This window comes from Pelophylax lessonae (assembly GCF_965119305.1).
Source record: "Pelophylax lessonae genome assembly, chromosome: 13".
Taxonomy (NCBI): domain Eukaryota; kingdom Metazoa; phylum Chordata; class Amphibia; order Anura; family Ranidae; genus Pelophylax; species Pelophylax lessonae.
The window spans coordinates 159,262,268-159,274,946 of record NC_138780.1 but is presented as its reverse complement, the minus strand read 5'-3'; the positions used below and the strand labels follow the sequence as shown (position 1 = coordinate 159,274,946).

Genomic DNA, 12,679 nt, shown 5'->3' with positions numbered 1-12,679 from the left:
GGAGCTGGCTTTGGTGAGTTTTTGAATAGCGCGATTTTTCGAACGTTTTGTTGCGTGACAAAACTCCTGTTTCTTGCGGGTTTTTTTGTGCATTTGGTGTGTCATGAACAACAAATGACTCCTAAACACGCACTGTGCGTTTTTGGAGAGTTTTTAGCACCATCTGGAAACTTTGGCAGAATCATGTGATTCTGAGTCACTCCGATGTGAGCAGGGCCCAACATTTTCCAGAAAGGTATATGGTTTGAACAAATGATTGGGCAGCACAGTGGCTAAGTGATTAGTACTTCTGCCTTTCAGCACTAGGTTTGATACCAACCAGGGAACTACCCACATGGAGTTTGCCTGTACTTTTGTGGTACTCCAGACATATTGGTAGGCTAGTTGGCTCCTGTCTAAATTGGCCCTGGCATGTGTCTGTATGCATGTGATATGGTGACCTTTGATTGTAAGCACCTTGAAGGCAGGGACTGATATGAATGTAAATATATGCTTCATAAATTGTCAGCATTATACTGTATAACTACTTTCTATGGCTTGTACCACTTCTAGAGATGGCTTTCTCTCAAACAAAGTATAGAGAATATATCTCTAGAGAGTAGGGGACTTTAAAGGGAGTGATGACCTCATTGGAGGTAAGCATATACCACAAAGGTATTTAAAATTTATCAAAATGTATTCATATTTCAAATATTTTAATAGAAAAACATTACATCAATCAATAAAATCACATTCGCAGCGAAGACTGCGCAATTCAGTGTATAGACACTGATGTTCGTAGATGTGGTCCAACCCGTTTGGCAGAACACTGCTTCTTCAGGGAACTAATGTGTACATCTACATCTTAGATTTTCAAAGATAAGAACAAGTTATACATCTTGAATTCTTTCATTTTCTCATATGCATTATATATCCTATACATTATGCAGATCTATAATAAAAATAGCTTTATGCTCACCAACAGTCCACATTAAATTGTTGCCATCTCCAAACGATATGCCATGACCACAGCCAGATGACAGCCTACTAACACCCGGTGATGAACCAGGGTCAGAGGAATATCGGACCACACCTAGTTTGCATAGTAATCTTTTTCCAAACCGCTAAAATATACAGGTTTTAACAGGTCAGAGTGAGGCTATACACTAGGATCCAACTACCATAAAATATATTCTATCAAGTGTGATCATGCCTAGAATATATCAGTTGGTAGGGCCCCTAAAGCATGACCCCCCCCCCCAAGCCCCCCACGCCTGTTAGCCATAAGGCTACGGGGTATGAACACGCATCTAGGTATATATGGCCAGCTGTGTGTAACACCTATGTATTCTATGTCAAAACCCCCCCCCCCCCCTGCCGCTCGACCATCTAAATACGCTCCCACCAGATGCGATGAGACCGCAGGCCGGCCCATATGTCACATCTGGCGCGGGCGCCAACATAGGTGCGCATGCGTGGCCAACAGGGCACGGTCGGATGGTAAAAACCATCCCCCAACCCCCACCACTGATCGGGAGTAGGTACTCCAGTCAGATTGGATAGTCAGGAGAAACAGATTTCTCCTTCATCCAAGCTTGGTGCCCGGATATCTCTCAATTTGTACCACAGCCGCACCTGGAGCCTGCCATATCGCCTGCAGATGATCCAACACTAGAACAAAAAAAAGTCATTTTTACAAAACATAATAAATGTACATTATATTACATCACTGAATATAGAGCCCTATGTCTAGACTACCGTAAAGGGAAAAAAAAGCACCATTCTAAATTGTGTATAAATCTACCATAGTACCATAAATAAACCAATTGTACTTATGTTTAATGTATGTTATTCTCTATGTCACTATCCTTAGAGAAATGGCCTAAACAACATTGCTGTTTTAACCCTTGAGTGAAAGTTGCCTTCAAGTTAAAAATCCATCTGGCTTCTTGTTTTAGTATTTGCTTGTCATAATTCTCCCCCCCCCCCCCCCCCCGGATATTGGGGGATAGTTAGTTTCAAGGACAAAAAAGATCACTTGAGGATCATAGCTATGTCTTAGACCTACATGTTTTCCGATTAGCGTATAAAGGAACCCCCTGTTAGTATAGTATAGGTGGTCCTGTAACCTTCGCCCAAAGGTCCTTTTATTTTTTTTTCTGAATGCAGAATGATCCACATATGCACAAAGCCATGTAACCCACTCCTACTGTTTGGCAGTTAGCAAATGATATGGATTTAAAAGTACCCTCACTCAGGAGTGGAAAAAGATTTCCTTCCCTAATCCAACCCCCCCCCCCCACACCGAAATGCACCTACCCCTCCCACTGCTCCCTCTGAATCGTTGGGGGGCATATAGTGACTATGAACCAACCTGTCCCTCACTGATCAGGATCTATGAAAGACCACCTCCGGGCGGTTTTGTATGTATTTAGAAATATTATCATCCATTTGGAAGTGCCAGTTACGGGATAATATCTCCCGGACATGTTCCTGATGGGCACTAAATTTTGGGATCTTTTTTGTAGTGTTAGTTTTTCTAGTTTCCCTACAGGTTTTGAGGGGGAAGATTTAAGTGTTCTCTTTGATTTTGATTTAGTTCTATGATAAGCTTTCTTAAGAATCGGTTTACTATATCCACAGGTTAGCAGTCTATCGCGTAGAGCTTTAGCTTCACGTTAAGTCCTCTTTCCAAGTGCAATTACGCTGCAGCCTGAGATATTGGCTATAAGGGATACTATTAAACCAGGGGAGGAGGCTGGGCACTGCTTGAATGGAGAATAGTATTCCCTGCCGTCTCTTTACGGTATAGGGTAGTGTATAGGGAGCCATTTTATTGTAGGTATATTCTCACGTCCAAAAATGAAATGCAATGTGTGTCGGACTGCATGGCAAATTTTAGATGGTAGTCGTTCAAAGATAGATATGACATATATTGTGTTAGTTTGTCTGCGGTTCCTGTCCAGATGACCAGCACATTGTCAATATACCGACGCCACAATAATATGTGCTGCAGGTAGGTCGACGCTGCGTCGTCCAAAAACAGTGATCTTTCCCAACCCACCCCCCCAGGTACAGCTTGGCATACGATGGGACACAGCGTGTCCCCATCGCAACCCCCTGTACCCGGAGGTAAGTAGTCTTATTAAACAAAAAAATGTTGGACGTGAGAATATGATTTAATAGCTTACCCACAAATTCTGCTAGTGGCCAACTAGATCTAACTTGTTCACGAAGGAAAGTGGAGACTACTTCCACTCCATTCTGATGTGGTATGGATGAGTATAATGCCCTCTGTTATTGGCCACTAAAAGTGCTCCCTCAGGGATAGTGAGTCCCTCCACCATCTTTAGGAGCTCTAGGGTATCTTTAAGATATGAAGGTAGTCTGAGTTGACTGTCAACAAATCTACTGGCCATCTCAGTTTGATACCCAATTTCTGAGACTATAGGACGACCCGGAGGTTTTTGTATGGATTTATGCACTTTCGGGAGAGCATAGAAAGTGGGTGCTATTGGCCAATACTCAAAGATCCTTATCAATTATGTGTGAATAGTATGCGTCACCTAATAGGGATTTGAACTGTATCCCCAGATCTTTTATTAGAATCTGTGACACTACTTTGTACCATTCCTCATTTGAAAGAATTTTTAGACGCGTATCTTCACATTGATTTCTGTCCATGACTGTCAAATTGCCCCCCTTATCCGAAGGCTTAATAATCTGATAGTTATGGACAAGGTTATTCAAATTAACTTTAAATTATTTAGGCGCGAACGACATGATGCAAGTACGCTACGCCGCGGCCATCATTGATTATTAAAATTGTGGTAAAAAAATACTGCGCTAACAAAAATAGTGAACAAATAGCCGCTGACACTCCAACAGACTGTGATGGCAACCAAATATAAACATAAATTGTGCAGCGCTCAAATGTTAAAGTGAGTACAGTGGGATACACACTAAAATGCAAAAATAAAGTCCAATATTCAAAGTTAACCAAAAAAAGGGAAGGTGACCAGTCCCACATAGAAGAGTGAATACTTGTGATAAATCCCACACCAAAAAGAGAATATAATTCGCTCACCAGATGTCATGGACCCAAAGTACCTTACAGCAATTGGGTCATGCAGGCTGAAAGTGATGATCTCCTTGGAACAGATGGCAGAGGCTTCCACGAATTCTCCTCCAAATGGTGGATTTTTGTGGGTTTTGTAAAAATGACTTTTTTTTTTTTTTTTTTTCTAGTGGCGGATCATCTCGAGGCGATATGGCAGGCTCCAGGTGCGGCCGTGGTACAAATTGAGAGATATCTGGGCGCCAAGCTTGGATGGGGGAGAGAAAATCTGTTTCTCCTGACTATCCAATCCGACTGGAGTACCTACTCCCAATCAGTGATGGTGCTGTGCGGTGGTCGAGGGACGGTCTTTACCATGTGACTGTGCCCTGTTGGCTGTGCATGCGCACCTATCTTGATGCCCACGCCAGATGTGACCTATGGGCCAACGCGTGGTCTCGTTGCATCTGGTGGGACCGTATTTAGATGGCGAGCGGTGGGACGTGGAGTAAGGCTCGCTGCGCTAGCCTCTCTCGTCTCACCACTCTACGTGGGATAAAGTAAGGAAAGAAGATTGTTAATGGGGGAAATATTACTAGTCCCTGCAACGGTATGTCAGTAATTGGGGTTTATGCTAGAGATGTACGGTGCGTTTTTTTTATACATAGTGAGGAGTGGCGCAAGTTTGGTGAGCCAGTTTTTGCTGTGGACACATTCACTGGGAAGGGTGAGCTATGATGGTAATAGTTCATTTTGCCACCATGGGGGTCACATGGTCATGTTTGTGTACAAGCCTATATGCTATCCTTTGTGTGGAGGGAGATCCATATGCCTGGGGGGACATAGGATACATAGGTGTGACACACAGCTGGCCCTATATAACTAGATGCGTGTTCATACCCCGTAGCCTTACGGTTAATGGGGGGAGTTATGCTTTAGGGGCCCCACCAACTGATATATTCTAGGTATGGTCACGCTTTATATGATATGGTAGTTGGATCATAGTGCATAGCCTCACTCTGAGGTGTTAAAACCTGTATTACTCTTTCGTTCATTGACCGACACAGCTCCTGATTCTTATTAACCATTGGGCTAAGCTGCCCCCTACAGGAGTAGGCCACTAGGCAGGAAAAAGCTTGACCCTACCAGGGGGTGTACACCCACTCTCAGCTATAGGCACTCAGTTTTTTTTCTGCCTAGTCAGGAGTAAGGGGTTAGTTCTTTGCTGGGATTTCTGGTCCTGGCAATTCTTTCATTTAAAATGAATTTTTTTTTTCCTCTTTTTCTTTTGTTCCTGTGAGAACTACAATCAAGTACCGGACTGGGCGACAAGCTGGATAATATAGACCCTTAGGGTCTACCTAGTCTGGCCAGTGAGCGTATGCAGACCGCAGCTCCGCGCTAGGTCGGCCGCGACATAGCCCCACTGGACTGGGGTTGGCCTGCAAGCTAAACGTCCCGCGAGGACGCTTTTAAACGGGCTTCGGCCTGAGTCGTAGTGTTTCCTTCCCTGGGATGGTCGGACCCCCAGCCCCCTAAAATGTGGGTTACTGTGGGTCTCTCGGCACCCCCCCCCCCCCGGGTGAGGTCATGAGCTGGCTTTGCCACATGCTCTTAAGGGGGACTGGTTGGATTTGCTGCTGACCGGGCTTACCTGGTGCGCAACGGGGAGTTGAGCAGGGTTTTCTGCCATCCTGGGGGTCAGTGGCTAGGGCAGGGACGTCCTCTGGCCTCCCTGTGGCGGTTGTTGGGCTGGGGGAGCGGACGTTTTTACCATATGCGGCTAGGTGCGTCATGCGGCCGGATCCGGCCAAAAATTTAGGCCACAGCTTTGCATTCTACTCGTTGGAACCTATGTGAGGCAGCCCCTGTGAGGTTGGCTGAGGCCACTGCCTCCCATTTGGGCATTCACCTTCCCCTCTGCTGTCCCTGGGTGATCGGCTCCGCTGGGGCTCGAGCCCGGGCGCTATCAAAAATTTAGGCCCCCAGCTTGCGGCCTACGTCCTACTAGGCCATGCAGCAGAGTCGGGCGCCGCCATTGAGGGGGCGGCCCCAGTCCGTGTAGCTAAAGCCCCACTCTTTCTTCTTGGGCATCTGCCAGGCAATTGCGGCTGTGCCGCAATTGAAAAATTTAGGCCGCGGCTTGCTGGGCCATATTTTTAATGACCGTCTTGCCGCCATTATTGTGTGGGGCACCTGCCTTGTTTTAGCGAGGGTACCCTGCCTGCGCGTCATGGCGGGCACCCCCCTTTTAAGGGGGCTATGTCCTAGTATGTCCTCTATGAAGGGTGACCCCCCCCCCTGTTTTTTGCGGGGGTCCAATAGGTGGTCCATTTGTGGACCCTTGGCCGGCATCCCCTTTGCGGGATCACCTCCCCTAATTGTTATGTTTTCATAGTTACATAGTTAGTCAGGTTGAAAAAAGACACAAGTCCATCTGGTTCAACCAACAAAAAGAAGAAAAAAAAAACGTACTAAAAACCCAACCATACAATCCTATATACACAATCTTATACCCGCAGTTGATCCAGAGGAAGGCGAAAAAACCCTGCAAAGCAGTGTTCGTAGATGTGGTCCAATACGTTTCTCAGAACATCACTGTCTATACAGTGAATTGCGCAGTCTTCGCTGCGAATGTGATTTTATTGTATTGGTGATTCGTTTTTTCTTTTAGAATTATTTGAAATATAAATACATTTTGATAAATAAGTACCTTTTGTTGCATATGCTTACCTCCAACAATGTCATCACTCCCTTTTTAAAGTCCCCTACTCTCTGGAGATATATTCTCTATACTTTTTGGATACTGTATACATACCAGTAGTAACAATCAAGTAAATTCATTTGACGGGACCTTGAGGCTTCCCTAGAAGTGTCAAAATGGACCCTTGGGCCCTGTTCACAACTGCTTGTTTATGTGCATTGCAGTTGCAGTGTGTAGAAAGTTGCCTAATTGCTGCATCTGTAGTGTGGTTTCCAGAAAAATGTGCATTGCATGTCAAGTGTGCCTACACTGCACCCACAACAAAGAAATCTATAGGTATAGGTAGATCCTTTTTTTTTTTTTTTTTTTCCCATACATGGCAAAGTGACAATATATTTGCAGAGGACCCCTCCTTGCCTGGTACTTGCCTTACCTGGGCTACCTCTCATTCTATTGCTTCTCCACAGTAGACCCAAGTATTGTCAAAGCTGAGAAGGAGCCCCAGATAAGAGGAGGATGAGCCCTGGTTCACATTGGGTCGCTCCGACTTCGGGGGCGACCTGTGAAGTTGCGTGCACCGCGACTTCGGCGCGACTTGCACGGACTTCATATAATGAATGTCTATGCAAGTCGCTCCGAGGTCGCCCCAAAGTAGTACAGGACCCTTTTTCTAAGTCGGAGCAACTTGTGTCGCTCCTATTAGAACCGGTCCTGTACTACTCAATGAACCCGACGGTGCTCGACTTGCCAGGCTGACCAAGTCGCCTGACAAGTCTTAATAGTGTGAACCGGCTCTAAGGGGTTTGAGGAATGTAGTTTGCGAAAACATTCACTTTGCCCTTGCCATGGGAAAGGTGATTGCGTCTCCTGAGGCTGCATTCACACCTGAGCGTTGCGTTTTTGGGAGCTTTTTTGCAAAATGTGTGTAGGGTGTTTTTAAAGTGTTTTTGAGTAATTGGCTAATAGAGAATATATTCGGTTTCATCATTTGTTCTATTCTTCAGCTTTTTCATCTGCTTTTGTGTATTATTTATTTGTTTATTTTGTTTTACTTTTTATGTAAGGGGTACATTTATTATACATTTTTTGTTCTGTAAGGTTAGGGGTTAATATTAGGGTTAAGGTTAGGGTTTTTTTTTCGTTTTAATTATTATTTATTATTGCATTTGAGCAGGAAAAAATGCTCCAAAAACGTGTGACAAAACACACTAAAGCTCAAATCAAGCGTTTCCATGCATTTCTATAGAGCAAAAAAGGCTTCAAAAACACACCAATCAATTGTGCTCACATTTAAAATAATAACATGCAGACACACACTACTCAATCCTGCAGCTGATTTAATCGTTCACTTCCGTGGTTCCCTCGGTAACCATCCACCACCTTTTATGTGAACACTCAATGCAAAAAAAAAAAAACCCACTTCACAGCCCACTCAGAAGTCATGCTAAAAAAAGTTTGATGTTACAAGCTTTATTTTAGGAAGGGTCTATCCATCTGGTGGTGATCCTATTAGAAAAGATTTTGTTATATTCAGTTGAGAGACTTTGAATATTGGAACATTTCTCTGAGCTCTGTTCTTTTTAGATGTAGGTTTTAGGGTTCCAAGTTGTAGTTCAACTTCTAGAGTTTTATGTTTCTAAATCTAGTTTGCTGGCTGCGGTTTTATAAAATATTTAAGAAGCTGGCAATTTGAAAGCAGAAGACCTGAACATCATTCTTTAAAAGCACCAAATGGAGTCCTAATTTTATAATGCGTAGAATATAACTGGGGTAATATGAAGGACAAGTCTGTATACTCTGATACAATTTGGAAAAAAAAATGAAACATTAAATAGTACAAAAGTAATGAAGAAAAGATATCAAAGACCCCCAAAAACATCCAACCGTTTCAATATTTTCAAATATTTATTTACTCTCTTCTGTCTCCAGGTGCTACATTTGATATAACCCAGGGATCATCAGAGAAGTCTGAAACTGTCATGTGTCGACTTTCCAACAACCACAGGTAAAGGCAATTCCATCTGTACTTATGAACCTTCGCTGCTTATACTTTTCTTCCTGTGTTAACACACTGTGGGGGTGGGGGTCATGTGACTATAAAGGTGGCCATAGATGGATCGAAATTTGGCCTGTTCAGCAGGAACCAGATGATGTTCAATCATGTGGCCAATGTGAATTTCATTCATGTGGCCAATGTGAATTTCATTCATGTGGCCACTGCTATTGAACAAATAACTGTTGTGTGGGATAAAAGCCATTCAATCAACGGCTGCAATGCTGATCTGTGTATTCCTACAGTGGGGGGGGGGGGGGAGTCTCCCCCCTGTCTGAATACAATAGCACAGCAATGAAGATTCCACCTTCAATATTTGGATGGGGGAATCTGTGCAGTTTTTTTTTCATTCAGCCCACTGGTTGAACAAAATATCTGAACCAGATGTTGCTGGCTTAAAGGATAAATTCACCTTTAAAAAATAAATAAATTGCACATCCTTTTGCAGGTAGAAAAATGTGAATTTTTTTTGTGTATATATGTGAGTGTATATGTGTGTATGTATATATGTATATATCTATATCTATATATATATATATATATATGTGTAGCTGTGTGCTCGCAGGCAGTTACATAATGACAGGACAGGAAGGATCATTAAACTACCTAGAGCGCACTTGTAGTTCATTGAGAACTACAGGCCATCAGCCGCAATTGCTGATGGTAGTTGTAGTACTCCCATTCACAGTACTCTGTGAATGAATGACGCGGCTGGGTCCCCGCATGGCTGCGTTTTTTTTTTTTTTTTTTTTTTAATTGTGACAACGGGTGCTGGAAGAAGATCCCCGGCCCTCTGTCACAGGGACTCCTGGGGTTTGTCACGGGCTGCTCAGTTGGTAACATGTTACTAAAGGTGAACTTATCCCTTTAAAACCAATCTACTCACTGCAAATCAGGTAGGCTGGTCACTAATCGGTCATTTTACTTTTGTTTGACCCTTGTAGCAAGCTTAACAGTGGTTTGCCTTTTTGAAGCCATTCAAATTCTCATTTCGCCAAGGACAACACATTTCACTTTTCCTGTTTTCCATTTTTATATGTAGCAGTCTCTCCAGCCACAGAGGGGCAGTTTGTGAAATACTGAAGGTTGCAGAACAATTATCCGTTAACAGAGCAACAAGGGTTTGAGGTGGAAACCTTCCAGTAAATATGGCTTAAGGCAAAAGAGCTTTTACACTGCTCTTTTTTATAGGAAACCTTTTGCTGAGCAACATTCTGAAATTGCTAGTTACCTTATCATGCTGCTACTGTGGCTTCTTTGGAGAATCACGGACCCAGAGAAAAGTATGCAGCTTGGGAGTTGTGACTTTGATTGCATGCCTGTTCCTGGCTAGTGACATTTAGTGTTTTTCAGTGATAGGTCAGGAATAGTGGCCTGCTACAGCTAATAAACAATACATTCTTTTTGCTCCAAATTATATCAAAAGCCTACTTAAATAAAAAAAAAGAAAAATCAAAAATATAATCAACGCATACAGCACTCCCTTAAAGCTATTTGACCTATTTTTTTAAGGGGGTCAATTGGATTTGATAAGTTTTGTTTTTCACACAGGTAGTGACATGGTTTATGGGTACAGAAAAGAGCACCTTGAAAGAAGTGCACGGACATCAAACTGTAATAGGGACCTATGGATTCTTTGAACACTAGTTTATTGATGGACACTGAATATGGGAAGAAAAAAATATATGTGTGTGTGTGTGTGTGTGTATATGTGTGTATGTATATATATATATATATATATATATATATATATATATATATATATATATATATATATATATATATATATTATAATATATTTTCCCTTGCTTTCCTACACTGATTCCTTTTGTACATCTCTAACACAGGGGTTGATTTACTAAAACTTGTGAGTGCAAAATCCTGGTGCAGCTGTGCATAGAAACCATCTGCTTCCAGTTTTTTTTTTTGGTCAAAGCTTAATTGAAAAAGCTGAAATTTAAAGCGGATTGGCTACCATACCAAGTTGCGCCAGATTTTGCATTCTCCAGTTTTAGTAAATCAACCCCACGGTGCTTAGTATGTGTTAGGACTAAATAGCTATGTTTTCCTTTTGCCTGTAGATATTTGTTTCTTGACGGAGAGAACCATTATGAAATAGAAGTTGCACGGATTTCAGCTGTTCAGATACTCACCGAAGGGTTTACTCCTGGAGGTAAGAAGTTATTAAAACCTATTTTTCAACTATCTGGTAAGAGGTTAGTTATTTTCTCACATCAAAAAATTGTTAATGGCTGTGTGTAGAATCGCTAGACAAAACCGTCACCAATAGTGTAGGAGACAAAAGACTGGCCGCACACCAGTGATCTCAGCATTTTAATAAAACTTTGTTATAGATGTAAAAAGCACATACTGGGACATTCCCGTTCTGATATGCTTCACCCAAGGGTGAAATGTGTCAGAGCAGAGAAATCCCAGATGATAATTTTTTTTTTTTGTTTGTCCAGAACAATAAAGTTTTATTAAAGCACTGAGATCATGAGTACAGGCAGGCATTTGCAGTCAGGTTTGTGTGGGAAGCATAGAAAAGCCCCATTCTGCCTACACCTGAGTTTCCAGGCACTGGCAAACAAAGCAAGCATAACGCCACGTGCAAAAGTGGTGACATTTCTTGCTATCAACAGTGTGGGGGAAAGAGTCAGTTCCCTAAATATGATATTAATGGAAAAACATTCTACCAAGCAATCTACCTTTTTTCTAGTGACTACTAATCAACACTATTGAAAGCATGCAGAAAAAAAACTGATAAAAAAAAAAAAAAAAAACCTAAAGCAATTTAAGCAACTCTTATTGGTTGTGTGATGATGGATAAGCACATAGTCCTACATCAAAACAAGCCATAAAATTGCGTTCCAATGTCCTGAAGATGTTGCTAACTGCACTATTGGCAAGTAAAAGTTTGTGAACAAAAAAAAAGAATGGAGAAGAAGGATTAAGGGCCGGTTCACACTTCTGCGAGTGCGCCGATAGCATGTAATTCGGAGCGCACTGCTCCTTCATTACATGCGATCGGAGGTGCGGATGCGAATTCAGCCATACACTTTGTATGGCTGAATTCGCAATGTATCCGCACCAAACACGCACATGACCCTTTTTTCCAGCCGCATTCGGATCGGATCGCACAGTGGTTCACACTTGTGCGATCCGATCCTGTGCGAACTGTCAGATCGCACTGCGATATGCGATCAAACTGGGGGCGTCGTTAACATTTCATTGGCACCCCCAGCGTATCGCATATGGCAGTGTGAACTGCCAGGGGTGCGTTTGCGATGCGGGAACTTGTGCGAATTCGCAGCCTTCCCGAATCGCACAAGTGTGAACAGGGACTCAGCAGAAAACCACTCTTACTTTCCAGTTGTAATACGTATGCTTGTTGGTTTTTTCCTGTTGTGTTTTTTTTTTTTTTTTTTTTTTTAGGAACCTTTTCAGGGAGAAAAATATGACCTGCTATTGCTGACTTGTGAAAGATGCAAAATTCAGGTTCACCCTTATACTTGTTCTCTACTTGGTGTGTCACTGACTGACCTGAGACAAGCATGTAGACAGAAAAGGATCAGGACAGCTCACCTGTATACTAGTTCAAGTCAGTAATTTGATTTACTAAGTAACGGAGCATGGATAAGGATGACGGCGCTAAAGATTGCACCTTTAAAAATGTGTCCACATTGGTATTGTTTAGGACATTGCATAGATAACGCGCATAGTGCAATAAACCATAACAATAGGTCCAATTTCAGTTTATTATGGCCATATGTGTGAAACATGACTTCTGATTCGGTAGGTTGTTTTACATATTCTTCAATAGTCAGTCATTTGATTGGCACGCTTTTTATTACTGTAGCTTTTACTGACAATACCATGCATTTCT

General features: G+C 42.5%; 1 protein-coding gene across 2 annotated transcripts in view; it reads left to right on the top strand.

Annotated features, from left to right (window-relative positions):
- Window positions 1-12,679, top strand: part of ZFYVE21 (zinc finger FYVE-type containing 21) — a 72,240-nt gene that overhangs the window by 43,526 nt on the left and 16,035 nt on the right. For both annotated transcript variants that reach the window (XM_082242952.1, XM_082242951.1), the window contains exons 4-5: window positions 8,670-8,745; window positions 10,875-10,966. In XM_082242952.1, the coding sequence (XP_082099078.1) occupies window positions 8,670-8,745; window positions 10,875-10,966 (168 nt within the window). The remainder of the gene's footprint in view (window positions 1-8,669; window positions 8,746-10,874; window positions 10,967-12,679) is intronic.